Source organism: Phycodurus eques, chromosome 20, assembly GCF_024500275.1.
Source record: "Phycodurus eques isolate BA_2022a chromosome 20, UOR_Pequ_1.1, whole genome shotgun sequence".
Lineage (NCBI taxonomy): Eukaryota > Metazoa > Chordata > Actinopteri > Syngnathiformes > Syngnathidae > Phycodurus > Phycodurus eques.
In genome coordinates this window covers 68,524-88,651 of record NC_084544.1, presented here as the reverse complement: position 1 = coordinate 88,651, position 20,128 = coordinate 68,524, and the positions used below count along the sequence as shown (strand labels likewise).

The window sequence follows — 20,128 nt, the reverse complement described above, 5'->3', positions numbered from 1 at the left end:
CCTACTACCGATACAGCCACTGTCCTTCCTTGGCCTTTCTGTTAGTGCTGTTCTACTGTATCGCGTTTACATTTATGTAGTTACAACCTTGTGATCTTTATACTTCCTCTTTAACAATAAATGCAAACAAACTAGGCATTTAAAAGTTTAATAAGTCAGTTTGAAAATTCAAAGGAAAACATCAACCAATCATGCAGGTCAAAGAACACCACAATTAGAATAATAGTAAGAATAAATAGTGGAAGTACCAAAACCGGGAACACTAAAAAAATACTTATTGGTCATTTCCATGATATCAAGGACCTTTTTTTTCTGCGAACACTACCTTCACGTCTTGGTGCCAAACTGTAGCAAATGGAGCAGTCCACACCAGTTCGCAATTTAGGGAGACGAGACCAGTTTTTTAGTAGATTTTGTTTCAGCATCAAGGGAAAAGTGTGGTTCTTGCACCTATGGTCCCTGGAGAAGAACAGACTTAGTCCCCGGTGACCTGATCCTGGATCAGTTTCCAGTTGAGGAGGGAATGTCGAGAACTGATCAACACGAGGTCTGGTACAAAGGATCTGGGTCTGTGGATCTGCAATGTCACACTGTCGCAACGGATCCCATCTCTGCTGCTAGCAAAGTTACCATAGCGAGGCTAGCGAAGCGTCTACAACGCATGCCGTCATGCTCACAGCAGTACCTTTAGCCTGTTAGTCAGCAGGTTAACATTCAGCTCGTTAGCAAAGCTGCAGCAGCTCGTCGTCACTGCTCTCCATCTTTCCTCCGACCTCCAGACATGTGTCGGGGATCTGAGCTGTGTGAACTTTCCCGCAGTTTTCGCACGGTCCGTCCCAGCCTGCCCGTGCACTGCTTGCGCCCAGATGTCGCACCATCTGAGCCACGGTGGACAAGGGGCGCGACGGGTGTGAGGGCTGTGGGTCCAGGAGCGGCTGGCGAATGTCACCAAACAACGAGGATGACTCAGAGTCTGGGATCAAAAGCTCCACATCTTCGTCTCCGCTGCCTCGCCGCTCCGTAGAATCCACCCCACCCCTTCCGGCATCCAGCTGGCGTAGTGGGCTGTGATTGGTCCAAGTCTGGTTCTGCTGGTTGCGACCGGTTGTCATGAGGTTCCTGGCGAGGCGGTGCAGATTCCGGGTCAAACGGCGCAGGGTGGAGGCGGGTGGGTCTCGGAGTTGGGACGGGTCGCTATGACATTCCACATTAGGATTGGTCGTTTCCACGGAGACCAGGCCACCGGGGGACGCAGCCTCATCGGGACCATTTTGGACTCTGCTAAGGCCGGTTGGCTGGTTGACGAGGGTTGCAGAGGTTACAGAAGCAGTGCACAATACCGCAGCTACCACTGAACTGGCAGGTGGGGTCTTCTGGCGCAGCGGGGCGACGGGACCGCCCACTGCCCCGACACCACGGTCCCTCCCCCTCTCGCTCTCCGTGTCTGTGTCATCCGAGTCCGGGGACAGCAGGTCTGAGGTGGAACTCGCAGTACCGCCGCTGTCCTCCGGGTCAGCAGAGACCACAGCCAAAGACCCTGACTGGCGAGACCGTGAGAAATTGAAGAGGCTACGCCACAGGTTGCCATGGCGAGCGGCAGACGGGAGGCGAAGCGAGGTGAAGCCCAGTTGAGAACGCACCGCCAGACGCAGGTTTTCCAGAACTGACGCCTGAGGCCGAACAAAAACAAAAAGTCAATCGTGATCAAGTCACACCTCCCACCACCTCCCACCACCTAACCTCCCTATGACCAACTACTTTCACAATGACGACTTCTACGTGAATTACTACATTTAGCTTTCAGTTGAATTAATTCTGGAACCAAGCTCTAAAGTCAATTTACTTAGCTAATCAATTTTCCCCATTTAAATGAATTGAAATCCATTCCAGCCCCCCAAAATCCACAACCAAGTATTTCATAAAGAAAACCATCAGCGTGGTCTAGTGAGTGACGTCAGGACCTGAACCTTTAGCTTTTTATCATTTTATGGTTGAGTATCAATTTTACTATTGTATACTTTTCACTTGGAACTATTTATTGTCGCCTGTTATGCACTTCATTGCTGTACTTTTGCTGCTCACATCTTGTATGTTTAATCATGTGTCATATGTTGTCCGATTGGGTCTACTGCAAATCAAATTGCCCTTCAAGCGACATTTAATAAAGTGACTTGACGTCATGACCTGAAGTCCGTCAGGTGGGCTGTTTACCACGTGTCTTTTGCATGCTCCTTGAGTGTTTACATTTAATTTAATCACTACAGCTACATGAAAAACTACAACTATTGATGCACCAAATTTTTGTTACCAAAATAAAACAGCCTAAACAGGATGTTATGACGCAAGCAAAAACCATGGCCAGTGCGCGGTCATGTAGCCTACACTGTATTGCAAAAAAAATAAAAATAAAACAGAACATCCGCATTGAACAGTCGCCCAACTAAACAGAAATTCACACAGAAAAGTACATTTGACGAAATTAAACAACATTTCAGTATTCATACAGCCATCCATCCATTTTCCGAACATGTTTATCCTCACTAGGGTCGCGGGCGTGCCGGAGATTATTCCATCCATCTTTGGGCGAGAGGGGGTACACCCTGAACTAGTCGCTCATCAATTGCAGGGCACATATAAACAAACAACCATTCACATTCATTCACACCTAGGGGCAATTTAGTCTTCAATTAACATACCATGCATGTTTTTGGGATTTGGGAGGAAACCGGAGTACCCAGAGAAAACCTACGGAGGCACAGGGTAAACATGCCAACTCCACACAGGCGAGGCCGGATTGGAACCCGGGTCCTCAGAACTGTGAGGCAGATGTGCTAACCAGTCGTTCACCGTGCATTTTTTATGATATTTTCCTTTGGTGGTTAACCGTGAGATTTTTCAAATGTGAAATAGGTGAGCTTGGCTTATTAAACCAAAATCAACTTTTTCTAGTATTTGGGATCTAATATTGGCTCTATAGTGCCTCAGTAAACATATGAAATATGAATTAAAATCATCCACACATTCCTGAGTCCCAGATGCTTTTGTGCCGAAAGGCCTGAAATCAGAAGTTTCTCAAGCTTATCTACGTCACTAACAAAGCTCTCCGCCTCCCTCTCCGCTCCCGAGCCAGCACTCTCTCCATAGCAAATGTGTGCTCTCACAAGTGGATCTTCTACACGGAGGCAACCAATCAGAGGAAATGGGCGATCTTAGCCAAATATGGACAAAGTGAATACAGAACTGGGTCAAACAGAAGTAGCTGTCAGAGGGCCTTTTCTGTACACGTACGACAAAACAAAGATGCTTCTCGAAATGAAATCAAAATGGCCAGAATATGGGACCTTTAAAGTTCAACTCTATAAACTTCATCTTTATGTTACTAGCAGCATTGATATATGCTTCTAGTCAGGTCAATAAATATTGGGACATGAACACAATTGTCATTTTTTTTGGTTCTAAACACCACCACAACAGATTTAAAATGAAACGACCTTCAGCTTTACTTTCAGGGTATTTACATCAAAAGCTGGTAAACAGTGTAGGAATTACAACAGTTTGTGTTTATGCTGCCCACTTTTTAAAGGAGAGTTCGTTGCATGGTAAACAAAAACACCTCAGTCAGTGACGAACATTATAGCGATATCGCTTCCCTTGGTACTTGGATAAACTTGTTGCTCGACGATCGGCCCACCGTGGGAACTCGCGGAGCAGCTGAGCTTTCTCCGTCGGAGGTGGAAGGAGGGTCATCTGCGCATATGGCTATGAGTGGCACGGGACGTTTTGCTATGGAGCGGCCGAGCCGAGGAATGCAGATATCATGTGTTGGAGAGAGAAAGACGCGGAAGTACCTACTACTGCTGTATCTATTCTCTCCAACGCAAGATCTCTGGTGATGTGCCCCGCTGCTATATGATTGGCTGCTGCATAGATGAGGGGCATGACGCAGATAACGTGTCTGCGCTGCCATCTTGGCCAACTTGCTACTGTGCTGTGGCACTGTCGCCTCATTGGTAAATGAGGGGAAGAGAAAAAAAAAAGAGGAAAAAAAAAAAATTAAAAAAAAAACACGTTATGAACCGAACGGAACATGCGGACCGAACTGAAAGAGTCGAAACGAACCATAGTGAAAAACAGTTCCATCCCTAGTTCAGACATGCAAACACTAAATGTGACCCAAAAAAAAAACATTGTAGGGGGATCCCCCGTGCCCACGCAAATATATATATTTTTTATTTGAACATAAATTAAGCAATCTGGAAGTCTCTGAAGAATACAATAAGGCAAAATACAAAATTTTCTTCAAGCAGAAAATACATGTATTTACACTGCTCAAGTACATGTTAATGTACAAATTTAAGATTAAAATTTGCCTCATTTCTTTGCTCTTCTGTTTAGGCCTCCAACTTGAGCCAGGCCCCTCTCTACCTGCACCTGATGCCTGCTTCAAGCTGTGCCACTTGAATAGCATCCTCCTCCTAAAGCACTCTCATTCTGGAAAAGACTCAAATCATTCTCTGTTTCACTTCATTTTTCACTATTACCAACTTCAAATCCCAAAATGCATCCTCCAGGAAAATATTAGGTACCGATTTTTTCCATTTTTATTGGCCATTTCAGAATTTGGAATGAGTTCATTCTGTGTTGTGACATAATTCCCAACATCGCTCCGTCGCTTAATACATTTAACATTAACATCCGTAAACTAATTAGATAACTGTAGGCGCGTTCCTAATTAATGCAAGATGTACCAGCGCACAGGTGTCAAACTAGTGGCCTGGGGGCCAGTTCTGGCCCGCCACATCATTTTAGATGGCGCGCAAAAGCAAATCAAAATTCCTAATTGTGTTCCAGTGTAATAATGTTGAGATATTGCAATTGTTACCAATCAAAAACGTAGTTGTTAAAAACATGTTTTTATAGGCTTCTGATTTTACTAGTTATTCATCAATTTGTTGTGTATATCTCATTATATGACGTGATAATTCCTTCATATAGGTTCACAGTCATAACGGCCCTCCGAGGGAAGTCTTAACTATGACGTGGCCCGTGACAAAAATGAGTTTGACACCCCTGTAACGTATGCTTCGCGGTTCCGCTAGGACCACAACCAGGGCCATGACTCGCAGCACCTCAACGCGAAAATACAAAAGACCAGTGCAACAAATACGACACTGGCTGATTTGATGAGCAAAAATGTTGCTTAAACGTACGAGTAGCAATAGAGGATGTCCGCTCCAGGGGTGGGGAGAGTAGCCAAATATTGTACTCAAGTAACAGTAGTTACTTGACAATAATGTGACTCAAGTAAAAGTAAAACATAGTCCACCAAAAATTACTTGAGTAAAAAGTACACAGTGAAATAATAACTCAAGTACTGAGTAAATAGTGAGTAGCTTCTGATTTTTTAACCACAGCATGAACATTATTAAAATTAAAATTAAATGTGAATGTGCAAATTCTGATATTGGATATTGTGCTGTATGCACAGCCAAAATTACAACAAAACATCTGCAATTTACTGCAAGGTGTTTTCTCAAGTTAAGAGTGGGCTGTAATATCCATGTTTGGGCAGACAGTGCCAGACAGCTGATGTTTTTGTTCATCTAAATGTAAACACGAGTAGCGGGCTGTTGCCTTCATGGTGGCCACGTAGGCACGACAATCAACCGGGCTGGCTTATCTAGTGTTAATACCTATTGCCCGGGATGCCCAATAGACGTGTGAGGTTATGTGACTTTCATGTGTCGTTTGATTGGTGAACGAGACAAATGTCACCAGCGCTTAAATTGGATTGGAGCAAACGGTGCCCAATGCGGAAGTCGAAGTTGTAGTCTCGCGCACAAAATAGCTGGTAAATAGGCAATAATTGATAAAAGTAGCGAGCGACATTTAGATTGTTGTAAATGTTACTTCTTAACACAAAAAGCGGCGGAAGTGTTTTTTCTGGTCTCGTGAACTCCTGTGACTTATCCAAAGCAGGTCCTGAGCGCACAGGCGGAACCTTAGGCCGATGTGCTCGCATAGTAGTCCGCCTCGGAGTAATATTCCGAAATTACATCTGTGTGGATGGCGGATGTGTGGAATGGATTTAGCTGCTAGCATTCAAGGAGTACAAAACAGCCTGTGACGAGAACCCTAACCCTAACCCGAACCCCCCCCCCACACACACACACACGAAAAAACTCATTGGATCTATACGATTCACGTAAATGGACTATTTTGAGCTCAAAATAGCGAATTTGGCAGAAAGGTGACTGATTTTCATGCATGCTAGTGTGCATCATTCCTATTTTTGCAGTGTTTGGCCATTTCCAGCCCGTTTGCTCCTTTTGGCCACCATAGTAAACAACTACAACAGCGCAGACAACTACAAAGACTTGAATAATGTTAGTGGGCACAGTGCGTTACAGGTGCAAAGGGCACCGGTCTTTACCTGACTCCCGGAGCATACTGGGAAATCCTCCACTGGCGGAATCAAACCCTGAGCAATCAGATGACCGTAGGAGGGTGGGGCTTCCCTCCTTAGTAGCTCCGCCTCCACTCTGGACAGCTGCGTCTCAAATGACCTGCAGAGAGTGAAGCAGTCCCTCATCACATGTCTGCAAAGCCTAACGTAAAATGCGTTTGTTTGTGCACGCTCACCTGCGTTCAAACATGCGCAGCGAGTACAGTTTACAAGTGCAGCCCAGCGCGATGACCAGCAAAAGGCCGCAGACCAGGCTGCCAATCACGGCGGCTGTGATCACCCTGGTGGGAACCACCACTGGACAACTTTCCTCATCGCTGCCGTCGCCGCAGTCATCCTGGGCGTCGCACACCCACGACTCAAACACACAACGGTTATTCTGCACAGAGATGAGGTCACAACTTTTTTTCTGTGTGTAGTATATGACAAATATGGCCTAGTACAGCGATAGAACACCTTGCAGTGAAAGTTTCCAGGCTGACAGAAGAAGCAGTTCTTCTCATCAGACCCGTTGGGGCAGCGGTTCTGGTAGTTGCAGCGGTCCGATCGAGGATAACAGGCTCCGTTCCTGGAACAGGGAAACTCGTCTTCCTGACAGGTGGAACAGTTCAACTCGTCGCGGCCATTGGGGCAGTGCCAGTAGCCGTCGCAGCGCTGCTGCTCGGTGTAACAACCCCAGTTGCCCCCACAAGGAACCTCCCAGGGCAGGCAGAAGCCGTCCACCTGAGGAACCCAGACAGACCAATAGAACCAAATCCAATCGGCAACAAACGGCACAGATAACGCCAAGAGAGGAGAACCTGGTAGGTGACGTTGAAGCCTCTGGCGGCGTTGATCTTATCGGCGTAGAAATGGACTCGCAGCTGCCCGGAAGAAGACACCACAGCGACCGGCGCTCTCGAGTCGAAGGCCGTCAGAACCCTGAGAAGGTGGCGAGGGTTCTCCTCCAGGCCGTCATACACCTTCACGTAGTCACCGTAACCCGCGCCGTCCAGTTTGAAATCTGTGAAGCGCAGAATAACCTGCAGAAGAAACGGCAGGTGTTAGAGCGCCCCCGCCGGAGAGGAGAACAAGGTCGGGTTGCTCTGTGCCCATCCATACCTTCCTGTGGTCGCCGGTGTCAATCAGCCAGGTGCAGTTACTTCCCGGAGGGTAAAAGTCCGGATAGTTTGGAGAGCTAAAGGAGCCGTAGAAGTTCCTTAACCATTCTCCGCAGGTTGGGACATCGCAGTCGATCTCGTCTCCCAGATCCTGAAAGAAGCGCGACGTTAAAGGTGAAGCCCGGGAGGTTGAAGGGGGAGCTAGTTGACCTGACCTGGCAGTCAATGCTGCCATCACAACGCAGGCTGTGAGGCAGACAGGTGTAGATTCTCGTGTAGCGAGACAAGCAAGGGAACTGGTTCAGGCTGCAGGGCTGGAAGGAAAACGGCGAGTCCACACACAAATCTTCGTCCGAATTGTCTCCGCACTCATCCATGGAGTTACAACGCCACCAGTCAGGGATGCACTTCCCGCTAGAGCAGTGGAACTGGTCCACGTCACAGCTGGAAACATCCGACTTACCTATGACCAAAGATGGCAAAAAGTACAAGTATAGACACTTGTGTGAGAAAAGACTATTGTAAAAGCAGTACTGAATTGACTCCTTTCGTAAAAAGTACAGACTGAATTATAATGATAATAATGCATAAACATAACGCTTTTCAAGGTACTCAAAGACGCTTTACAATTCCACACTATATATTCACTCCAGGTCAGGTGTCAAGTTGTATTGCACTGTTGATATAGAGAATTATTGTTGCTGCTACAAAAACTTGAACATATAAACCATTTGACATAATAAAACACAAATAACCAATAGCAAATAACTATTTTAACAATGCTATATTCAACTTTTAGCTGAAACATTAATGAATATTAAGTCAATTGGGTTAGTTCCACACGTTGCCTTTTAGGCATAGGTTTGATATTGATACTGGTTAAAAAGAACCCCGAGTAAAGTGCTCATTTTAGTTTATGCTGCGGGCCGCTAAGAAAATGGATATTCATAATTTGGCCACCCATTATTTAAACCATGCAAACCTTTTTGACCCAGCCCCCTAAAAGAATCGGAATCGAGAATCGTTTGGAACCGGAATCAAAATGAGGAACCGGAATCACTGAAATTCTGAAAAAAATGCTTTTTTTTTGGGGGGGCGGGGATCTGTAAACAGTAAGCAAATACTTTGCCCCCCGCAGTGCTTAAGGACGCAGCCTGGAACCCAATCTGGTCCAGTGGCTTTGAGGGGGTTGATGTAGTTCAAAGCCCATCTCACCTCTTGGGAGCTGAATACCAGTGCACTGTACTGTTGTGGTTCTTGCCACGGTCGAACCTGGCAAACAAGTGATTCAGGTCTTCTGGGAGGGATGGGTTAGCTGTGTGTATTGGGCTGATATTGTTGCCCGCATAGTCTGTTATGGTCTCAATTCCCTGCCACATGAGTCTGGAGTCCAAGGTGTTAAAGTTCTCAATTTTGTAGCAGCGCTTTGTGTCTTTGATGCCTTGCCTCAGGTTGGAGCTTGCTGTTCCGCAGGTCCCTTTGTCCCCTGTATGGAAGGCCGCATCACCAGCCTTCAACAAGTTTATCAAAGCTGCAGTCATCCATGGTTTGTGGCTGGGGAGTGTGCACATTGTTTTTATGGTGGTGACATTATCCATGCAGTAACTGATATAGTCCAGCACAAAAGGGGAGTATGGTTCACGTCTGTGTTATTGTTGCAAGCGGCCGTCCGTTTAAAGAGGTCCCAGTCTGTACTTACAAAGCAGTCCCATAGCCTGATCATGGCTCCAGAACGCCAGACCCTCATGATAAGAACAATTGGTTTTAGCCTTTGCGCCAAGAGGTCTATATGCGGGGAATACATGCTGGCTTATGTGGTCAGACCTGCCACGGTGGGTGGCAGGCAAAGCTTTGCCGGAATCAGCAGGGGCCTCATGTACAAAGACTGGATTTCCGTGGATTTCCTCCTAAAACACGGCGTACGCTCAAATCCAGAAAACGTCGTACGCACAAAAATATTCAGATGTATGAAACTCTGCGTACTCATGAATCCAAGCACATTTCCTTCGTACATTCCAATCAACGTGGAAATGAGCGCACATGTTGGAGTAGCCGACCCCTCCCTGTCCACGCTCACATTTGAATAGTCAAATCATATTTAAATGAACCCTGCACCTGAGATGCCGATGTCTGCATGATCATAAAAAAAGGAAAACGAGCAAGGTAATGAAGAAAAATATTTTTTCTGAATGTGTAGTTGCTCAATGAAGTGGGGGCACGCAAGAAAATCCTCTTTAGCACGCTGTCCTACGGCGTTACCAATACGCGAAAGAGGAGTGAATGGGACAGTGCGCGTCCGGCTGTCAATGTTGTGGAGACAGAATAGCACGCTCACTGAACTAAAAAAGGAGTGGTCAGACATTAAGGTGGATGTGAAGCAGAGAACAGCTGCCCACCGCAAAAGTGTGGCCAAAAAGAGGCGGAAGAACCGGCGCGAAGGGCCTCACCCCGTTCGAGGAGAGAATCGCTGCGATCGTGGGTGACGCTGCTCTCTCAGAGGTGATGGGAGGACGTTGCTGACTATGATCACCCCACAAGGTTAATACCATGTATTTTTAGAACTCATAACAAATGAGTTCATACAGTAACCTACACTCAGCCCTGTGAGATAAAGGTTCATGCTTAAATGTTGTGTGTGGTATTTGTAATAAATGTTTTGAATTCAAATAGAAGCACATCAAAATATCAGAGGATATCAAAAACTTTGACTCCTTTTGGATGACTCAATTTATTATTTTCATACACAGGAGAGGACACGCACACTGACAAAAAAATCATGTTTGTTTTTTAGGGGAAGAGGGATAAATGTCAATTTAAACATTTTAATCATGTGCAACCGATGTACATGTTCAAATGAAGTAAATTCAAAGGACTCTTCTTTTCAGTGCATGTGCTGGAGTCACGAAGCGATTGTGAGGGCAAGAGGCGGCATAAATGATCGCCTTAATCAATTAATAGGTGTCCTCACAAATATCAGTGGTTCATTAAATACACTGGTTAACAAATTAATTCTCAGTCCTTGCCTCAATTGCATTGTTGACTCATGTGGCAGGGCATGAATTGTTCATGTGTCATTCATTTATGAGAACAGCTTCCCAGCATCACCTCTAAGTGTCGCCAAAGCACCAAAAGCTGCAGAAACGTGCGTACATTTTCACGGTCATGTCACTCTTGATACATCGGAACTTTGCCGCGAAAAAGAATGGACGGCACGTTTTTGTGCGTCCGCACCTTTTGTACATGAGGCCCCTGTTCTGTCCGCTCGGTAAACAGTCCTTCCTACCTTGCTCGATAGCCGCGAAATCCGCCAGGTTTCCGTAAAAAAGGAAGCACAGTAGCTTACCCCATGTAAGCAAGTTTGCTGTCCGAGTTCGTTTACTTTTATTTTAGATCGAGCATTAGCTACCAGAACGCGAGGGAGAGCATGTGTTCTTTTACATTATCCCATAGTGGGTGGACTGTAGAACACTCCCATCATGCATGAATAAGTGTACCCCCTTTTTCCCCACATTTCCAACACACATAGTCCTTGAGCAAGCCCATTCTTATCAGTCTCGATGGGGTTACGAGTTAAGTGTCTTCCCCAGAAACTCTTGTGAGCTGACATGGAGGCCGCCGTCTTGTTGATCCTCTCTCGCTGACTGTCAATGACAAATCTAACATGGCTGCTGTTAGATTTGCGATTGGTCGAGTGAGTCGGGGGCTGGGAGCAAAGCAAGACATCTTGAGAGAAGGCAGTACGTTCACCTCCACGCTGAACCACAGATATATATAGGTAGATACGACACACCCATTTTGAGCTCCGTGCTGACGGCGACGCTATGCTTGGGAAGTCAAAGTCATCAGCGCATTCAATGTGTGTAGATGGAAAGAAAACCAAAAGATCAAGGATACCGGTAAATTGTGCTGCATACAGTTGCGTTAAAACACTGTACAATTACGACAAGGGAACTGGGAATCCCTTTCATGTATTTTTTGGTCACTTTATTCAAATGTGTGTTGATAGCATACGCCGTAACGTTAACAAAACAGTAAACCTCGTGAAAATCGGTTGAAAAAGGAACAAGTTATGACTTAATTTCAGTGTACATGCATTGTTTTCTATGGGCTGCCGCACCCTAAGATGGGTGCCACGTAGCCACGTCGGTTAGCTGGGCTGCTACAGTACGCTGGCGTATACATAAACGTGTTCAGATCTATACACTACACAGCCATCTGCTGACTGCAGCAGAAAGTTGCCTGAGCGCAAGTTTGGTTGAGTGGACAACTCGTTTGATGTTTCATTTTGGCAAATCTACGACCAGTAGCAACCGTACGTTGTCTCAAAGAGACACCACAATAGATATCATACATACTGTTCACTGTAGTTTGCCTCAAAAAATATATATACTAAAAACAAAAATTATTTTAGCATGTCACAGAAAATAGTGAATAACGGAGGTAGGGCTGGGTGACTAATCGAAATTTAATCAGGATTTCAATTTTGGTCATAAAAACAATCGAAGATAAACATTTAATGTGTCACAGTGCGGGTTTGTTATGCAAGTTCCTGCGTTGTGAAGGCACCCTCAACATACCTATGTTGTCTTCTGCCCTCCCTGAGCATGCTTTAAGATATTTAATGACACCCCTGTTGGACTTAACTGTAAAATTAAATGCACAACAAAAACAATTTCACACATTGTAGATTTAAATAGAAGACACTTTGTTTTAGAACTCGCCAGCTTATCGCTAACACTCAATGTAAAAAGTAAACTACATCAGGACACCATTCCCGTTTTTTTTCCTTCTTTTGTGGCGACTTCAGGTAGCAAGCTCCAGTTGGCCACGTCATTAGGGACAGTGAGGAGGAGGAATGGACACAATGGCGTATGTTATCTTCTTCCGTATTCAAAAGAGGATTTTGTGCTTTGGCCGGCACGGTGGTCGACTGGTTAGCACTTCTGCCTCACATTTCTGGGGACCAAGGTTCAAATCCCAGCCCCGCCTGTGTGGAGTTTGCATGTTCTCCCCGTCCCTGGGTGAGTTTTCTCCGGGCACTGCGGTTTCCTCCCACATCCCAAAAACATGCGTGGTAGGTTGATTGAAGACTAAATTGCCCGTAGGTGTGAATGTGAGTGCGAACGGTTGTTTGTTTCTATGTGCCCTGTGATTGGCTGGCGACCGGTTCAGGGTGTACCCCGCTTCCCGCCCGAAGACAGCTTGGACAGGCTCCAGCAGCCCGCAACCCTAGTGAGGATAAGCGGTAAAGAAAATGGATGTTCAAGTTTTTTTTCTTGTTTTGATGGGTCACATGACTTGCCTATGCATTTTTCAGGGCCCGTTTGTGCGTACGTAACTTTGATGAGCAAGGCCCCAGATCTTTGCACTTTTTCTTGCGGCGCTTAAAGATAATACCTTTGTGCTTCAGGTATCTTTGTTTTTTTGCCTAAAGCGGCTACCACATCCCACATTGCATCGCAAAGCTGCTCTGCATTGTGAGTGGTGGCAGTCATTTAGGACTTGCAGTAACGACAGTGAACATAAACTTTAGTGTACCCGAAAAGGTTAAGGCACTGCATAGCAATTTGCTAGCAAACCCACTGTTATTTCATCATTTAAAAAAAAATCTAAATATTCCTATATTGCACAGTGTTTATTTTTAAGCACACAATGATGAAAATATTGTTCTGCAGTTGGAACAGATGAATTGCATTTCCATTACCTCGGTTTGCGAACAGGTTAAAGGACAAAAGCAAATTCATAACCCGAGGTTCCACAGTACTCAAGTAAAGTAGAGGTACCTGAAAAGCTACTCAAGTACAGGAACGGAGTCTTTGAACTCATTCTCACCATCGCCTCCGACCACACGGCAGACAGGTCTACGTTCAGCGACATCTCCGGGAAAACCGCCAAAGCCTCACCTGTGACGTAGGACAGTCGGAAGCCTTTTCCTGTCAGGGCGTCGTCAGAACGGAAGTGTATCCAGACGTGGTCCTGCGACGAGATGTAAGGAGGCGGTAGAGACGAGCCGCACACTCTCAGACCGTCCAGATTCTTGTAGCTGCTGATGGACATCCAGTCCGACGAGCAGCGATGCGATCCCTGCAGGTCAAAGTCCTGGAAGCTGCGGAGAAGGAACAAAAAAGCTCCAGCGAGTGGTCCTGAGGGGCGAGGCGACAAGGGCGCCGTACCTGATGGTGACCGTGTCTCCGGGTCGGCCTCGGATGTTCCAGCTGCAGTTGAGGCGGGCCGGGTACTGGAAGGGCCAACCGGGACTGGCGATGACCCCGCTGGGAGCTCGGAGGAACTCTGCCGAGTCGCCGCACGCTGAAAGTGCCACAGAGTAAGGACGGGATGCAGTGTTGGCCGCAGAGTTTCGTGCTCACGTGACCACTCACCGTTGGAAATCCCAGACACCAAAATGTTTTCGTTCCTCTGCGAAGCAGCGACGCATCCTGGACAAATGGAGCAGTTAGACGCTTTCGCCAAATGCCACATAAGCGCACCTAGCACCTGAAGTTGCCAAGGCAACCCAGGTTCCACCTTTTGAATGCGTGCGCATCTGTGATGGTGTAGATAAACCACGATATAAATGCAATCCATTTACCATTTGGTGGGCTACGATATTAACCTCGATTACACCTCGGAGACCCCTTGTCCAGCAAGAGTCTGCTTATGTTGCCTCCAAGTCCAAGTGTTTACCAATAATTCAAGGTTTGAAAACAATCACAGTACCTGCTTATCACGAAGGAATTCTTCTTTTTAGCTTGACGTCAACTCACCTGCTAAGAGCAGCACGAAGACACCTGAGATGAGCGCGTCCATGATAACGAGTCCAAGGTCACGAATGCGCACAACTAGCTTAGCAGCAAGTCGATGGAGATGTTGGCTAAGCTAAGTCGAAGCTTACGAGGAAACAAAGAGGCTCCACTCGGTTGCTAGGCGCAATTTAGCTCGCTATTGTTAGCGCGACGAAGTTCGCTCCATCATTTCGCTCAAAAGCCGCTGAAGGCGATCGACGCGGCCATTGTTTTGTCTATCAATTGAACAGTGTGTGCGTGGTGCGCAGCCAGACGAGCGAGCCTTCACAAGCTTTCCTTGCCTGCCTGCCGGCGGCCACTTTGTCGACGAAGCGAGCGGAGATGTGCTCACGAAGGCCGATTAGCACCGCAGGCTAACAACCGACGAACCGGCCCGCGGTCGTCCTCGTCTGCAACGCTGGCACGGAGGGCAAACCGGACGAGTTCGTCGACTTTTGAACACGACGAACGTCTGTCGCGACCATTTCGCCTCGTTTGCTATTTGCCGTTCCACTTTCGAGCAGCTGTTTGTTTGAGCCCGAAGCCACGCCTCCCAGTGACGTCACAGCACGGACGCTGCAGGAAAACACGAAAACCTGATTTTTTTGTTTTTTGCAGGTCTCGATTAAGGGTGTGTTGAACCTTCTTGCTGGAATACTCGACAGGAGACATTTTTATTTATACACACCCACATTGGTCACATGGCATTTTCAGTCCATTCAGTGGCACTTGTCGTCCTATCAATAAAGATAATTAACCACACATGGATTTGATGAGGCTTCAACTTCATTGCAATTGAGAGCACACAGTTTTATTGTGGTAAATGTTATCAAGGTACATTTATAAATAGCATCCAAAAGACACCCACCCACTATGACAATGAGTGTTTGACGTATCGCTGCAGGAAGTGGTCCAAAGTAAAAACTTGGCCCCATCCCAGGGTGGGCTCCATGGAGATGAAGTCATCCAGGTTCATGCGAGACTCTACGTAGGAAGAAGGTCACAACAGAGGTCACGGAGAGGTTACCGACTGAGTGCCCGTGCTCTAGACATTAACTTTGACCTGGAGTGGAGATTGGGGGATAAGGTGGGGGGAGCACCCTCCAGGAGCTGTCAGAATTCTTCATGTGTGAACGGTCCGAGGCGAAGTTCAACAGGAAGCAGTCAGCGGGGACCACACGCAACTTCCTGTGCAACATTACAGCAATGTCAAGGACAGTTCCTTCAAAAAGTAGAAAAGAGTATACAGTGCTACCTTGACTTTTGAGTCAACTTACAAGCAATTGCTCGGTCAATTTTTTTGCTGTGTTGTGACCCAAAAGCTTCAGATATGAGACCTATCAGAGCTTCAGATATACTGCACTCAAGTGACTTGGAATAAAAAAAAAAAGGGGACAATTATGTTGCGTAATTCAAAATGTATATCTATATTTTTAGGGGCACTTCAATTCATTTCAATGGGCAAAAAGTGTTTGTTAGAAAAGTAAAATTTCGAGTTACGAGCTTGGTCACGGAACAAATTAAACTCGTAAGTTAAGGTCCGACTGTACGTGTCCGACGCTACCTGTGGTACGTGGGTTCGATGCTGTGGTCTGTGCGCAGGGCGTGAGCGGCGTAAAGCTTCAGGCTGCAGGGAAACGGCATCACGGAGTCCAGGTCGTAAACTGCAGCCTCACCCTGACCCCGGATGTGAAGCAGAACCACGTGATAATCCTGCACAGACGCCACCGCACTTGAGACATGGCTGTGCCCCACACCCCTGACTGTGTAGGGTCCCAACTAACATCAGGTCACCTCGCACCTACCCAAATCACAGGCTGGTCTCCACGTGCTGACTTCTGTTTCCACAAAGGAACCTAATGGCAAAAGAGGCCCATTTCAAGTCAAGTCTCTACGACAGTGATCTGAAGACACTTTCCAGACACGGTCAGACATTCAACAAAGTGATGCCCACAGGAGGCAGTGACATCACCGTTCTGTTGTCATTCGAGATGAACGCCACAAAGAGTTCTTGGAGAGGCGCACTTCTCTCCCTGCGGACGAATTCGCAAAGTTTCCACACATTTTCTTCACTGCAAACACACAACATTAAAGAAATCCAGTCATTTTGGTGAAATGAATAGACATTTCTAGTCATGAGTCTCTAAATAAAATGAAACTGAACAGTAGATATAAACAGAACTGTGAAGTCCAGTTATATGTCTCAATGAAATGTATGTGATCAATGCATGTAAATATACAATTGGGACTGAAAGTATTCAGACCCCCTTAAAATTTCCACTTTGTTATAATGCAGCCATTTGCTAAAATAATTTAAGTTCATTTTTTCCTCATTAATGTACACAGAGCACCCCATATTGACAGAAAAAAACAGAATTGTTGACATTTTTGCAGATTTATTTAAAAAAGAAAAACTGAAATATCACACAGCCATAAGTATTCAGACCCTTTGCTGAGTATTTAGTAGAAGCACCCTTTTGAGCTCATACAGCCATGAGTCTTTTTGGGAATGATGCAACAAGTTTTTCACACCTGGATTTGGGGATCCTCTGCCATTCTTCCTTGCAAATCCTCTCCAGCTCTGTCAAGTTGGATGGTGAACGTTGGTGGACAGCCATTTTCAGGTCTTCCAGAGATGCTCAATTGGGTTTAAGTCAGGGCTCTGGCTGGGCAATTCAAGAACAGTCACAGAGTTGTTCTGAAGCCACTCCTTCGTTATTTTAGCTGTGTGCTTAGGGCAGTGATTCCCAACCATTATTGAGCCAAGGCACATATTTTACATTTGAAAAATCTCACAGTACACCAGCAAACAAAAATGTCACAAAAAGTGGATACACCAATTATACACTTTCTGCCATCTAATAGAAGAGCATTTATTTGTTCTGTCTGTCTATATATGTTGCTGGCTTAAATAGATGAACAACGATACATTATTTGTTGTAAATAAATAAGATTTTGACCAATTAAGTGAAATATGATAATTTCCCATGGCACACCAGAGGAGCTGTCATGGCACACTAATGTACCATGGAACACTGGTTGGGAATCACGGGCTTAGGGTCATTGTCTTGTTGGAAGGAGAACCTTTGGCCCAGTCTGAGGTCCTGAGCACTCTGGAGAAGGTTTTCATCCAGGAAATCCCTGTACTTGGCTGGGTTAGGGTTAGGGTTCAGCTTTCCTTCGTTTGCAACCGTTCGTGCTGTCCCGGAACCTGAAAAACACCCCCACAGCATGATGCTGCCACCACAGTGCTTCACTGTTGGGACTCTATTGGACAGGTGATGAGCAGTGGCTCGTTTTCTCCACACACACCGCTTACAATTAAGGCCAAAAAGTTCTATCTTGGTCTCATCAAACCAGATAATCTTATTTCTCACCATCTTGGAGTCCTTCAGGTCTTTTTTAGCAAGCTCCATGGAGGATTTCATGTGTCTGGCACTGAGGAGAGGCTTCTGTTGGGCTACTCTTCCATAAAGCCCAGACTGGTGGAGGGCTGCAGTGATGGTTGACTTTGTAGAACTTTCTCCCATCTCCTGACTGCATCTCTGGAGCTCAGCCACAGTGATCTTTGGGTTCTTCTTTACCTCTCTTACCAAGGCTCTTCTCCTCTGATTGCTCAGTTCGCCCGGACAGCCAGCTCTAGGAAGGGTTCTGGTCATCCCAAACGTCTTCCATTTCAGGATTATGGAGGCCACTGTGCTCTTAGGAACCTTAAGTGGAGCAGAATTTTTTTTTGTAACCTTGGCCAGATCGGTGCCTGACCACAATTCAGTCTCTGAGCTCTTCAGGCAGTTCCTTTGAGCTCATGATTCTCATTTGCTCTGACATGCACTGTGAGCTGTAAGGTGTTATATAGACAGGTGTGTGGCTTTCCTAATCAAGTCTAATCAGTATCATCAAACACAACTGGACTCCAATGAAGGTGTGGAACCATCTCAAGGATGATCAGAATAAATGGACAGCTGCGCTTAAATTATTTTAGCAAATGGCTGCAATATAACAAAGAGTGAAAATTTTAAGGGGTCCTGAATACATTCCATACCCACTGTATCTGCACATAAACAGTCGAGTCATATGTCTTAAAGAATTTACAAGTAGGTGAAAGATGCGATAAGTTCAATACAATGTATAATGAACACATAATACACATAAACCTAACAATCGAGTCATGTGTGTTAAGGTGTCTTAAGTAGTGTTCTGTACCAGTAACAGCTGGTATAATCACACTCGTCCTGCCTCGGTGTGATTCTGTCTTCCGTCATTTTGGAGGTACACAAAGTGAGAAGCTTTCACTTCAAGTCGAGACAAAAACCGATTGCCTTTCAATATAACAGCTTTGACCCGTGTCAGTTGCGCAACATAATGATGAATACGCCTCTGTATATTACTGCAAATGCGGAAAAATATATAATTTCATGTATAGTTGTTGTGGTTCAAGAGCGTCTTCCTCTTGGAGGTGCAGTTGAAAAAGATAGCTTTTAAGTTGAAGAGCTGTCTGGCGGAAGCTACTTTTTTGAGAGGGGTCTATTGTGGCTTTGTTCCTCTCCGTACCAAAAAAACCCCAACTTTATTTGCAATACGGCAACACTTTACAACATAGATATTAAAACTAGATCTGTACGCCAGCGCACGGTTGCAGCCGGGCTAACCGATGTGCCTACGTGGGGGGCTATATTGGAAAAGTCGACGTTCCCTTCAAAGGCAATGCATGGACATTGAAATTAAGTCGTAACTTGCTCATTTCTCAGTTTTCATGAAGTTTACTTTTTTTGTCAATGCAAAAGCATAGGATATCAATACAGAACATTTGGGTGAAAAAAAACCCTGCAAAATTTCAACCTATGAACGGTTTCTTGTAGTTCCCTTGCCGCAATTGTATTACTGTGTGCCAACTGGCAAGTAACTTCCATCTTCGTCAAGTCCATACAAAATCAGCATGTCCCCAAAAATTGGAAGGATACATTAGGTGTTCCACTTTCCAAGAAAAACTGCACCAAAACACTGAATGATTTAAGGCCTATTGCATTGACATCTCTTGAAACCCTTTGAAAAACGTAGTGATATCGATCATTGCATTTTGCCTATAGGCCGCATACAGTAGAGGTGTCGAGCTTGCCATTGTCACTCTGACAGACTTCTTAAACATCTGGGGAAAAGGACAAGTGCTCAGCTTTTATTTGTAGATTTCTCTTCAGATTTTAACATCATTCGAGCCCACATTTTAATAGATACGCTTTTAGAGCAATTTGGGTTAAGTAAGAATCTTTTTAACCAATAGGACACATAGTGACTTCTTGTAAACTCTTAACTATATGTATGACTGTGAACTATATGACTTAAGGTGAATGATTTAAAACCAATGTCCTGTGATTGACTGGTGATCAGTTCAGGGCGAAGTCTGCTGTGATAGGGTTCAGCTCCCCGTGACCCTGACTGACCAGGACAAGCAGTCGAGACGATTGGTTCTCAAGCGTTGTCAACCTGTGACCCACAGTCTTCTATTGTTGCTAAGTCACATACCAGTTTCAAAGACGTTAGGAACAATTAAGAAAATGTATTGTTCAAAAATAGCCTATAAAAACATATCTTTAAACATAACTACTCATGCTTACATGTTTAAAGTGCTTTTCAGAGTATGAAGATAACTGCATGTACAAAAATTCTATATCTTTGCACTGATTTCTTTTTAGAAAAGTGCACCATCATCCACCAATCCATTTTATGTACCGCTTATCCTCACTAGGGTCACGGGCGTGCTGGAGCCTATCCCAGCCATCTTC

The 20,128-nt window shown here is 45.5% G+C and overlaps 2 protein-coding genes across 3 annotated transcripts; both read right to left on the bottom strand.

The window, feature by feature from the left end:
- Positions 1-138: 138 nt before the first annotated feature.
- lrp12 (low density lipoprotein receptor-related protein 12) lies at positions 139-14,893 on the bottom strand. Its single transcript, XM_061664519.1, has 11 exons — positions 14,331-14,893; positions 13,947-14,003; positions 13,740-13,875; positions 13,470-13,672; positions 7,782-8,029; positions 7,568-7,717; positions 7,267-7,488; positions 6,923-7,189; positions 6,643-6,845; positions 6,434-6,566; positions 139-1,670 (listed from the first exon to the last, which is right to left on the bottom strand). The coding sequence occupies exons 1-11, from the start codon at positions 14,371-14,373 to the stop codon at positions 723-725; spliced, it is 2,610 nt and encodes an 869-aa protein (XP_061520503.1). The 5' UTR covers positions 14,374-14,893; the 3' UTR covers positions 139-722.
- A 252-nt stretch (positions 14,894-15,145) lies between these two features.
- On the bottom strand, positions 15,146-18,817 carry ntaq1 (N-terminal glutamine amidase 1). Of its 2 annotated transcripts, none has more exons than XM_061664988.1 (6): positions 18,552-18,817; positions 16,303-16,420; positions 16,154-16,204; positions 15,913-16,061; positions 15,412-15,536; positions 15,146-15,332 (listed from the first exon to the last, which is right to left on the bottom strand). In XM_061664988.1, exons 1-6 carry the CDS (start codon positions 18,608-18,610, stop codon positions 15,220-15,222), a joined length of 615 nt encoding a protein of 204 aa, XP_061520972.1. In that variant the 5' UTR covers positions 18,611-18,817; the 3' UTR covers positions 15,146-15,219. The 2 variants fall into 2 exon arrangements, with proteins under 2 accessions (XP_061520972.1, XP_061520973.1); XM_061664989.1 differs by having other exon boundaries at positions 16,321-16,420; positions 18,552-18,815.
- Between the last annotated feature and the right edge of the window lie 1,311 nt (positions 18,818-20,128).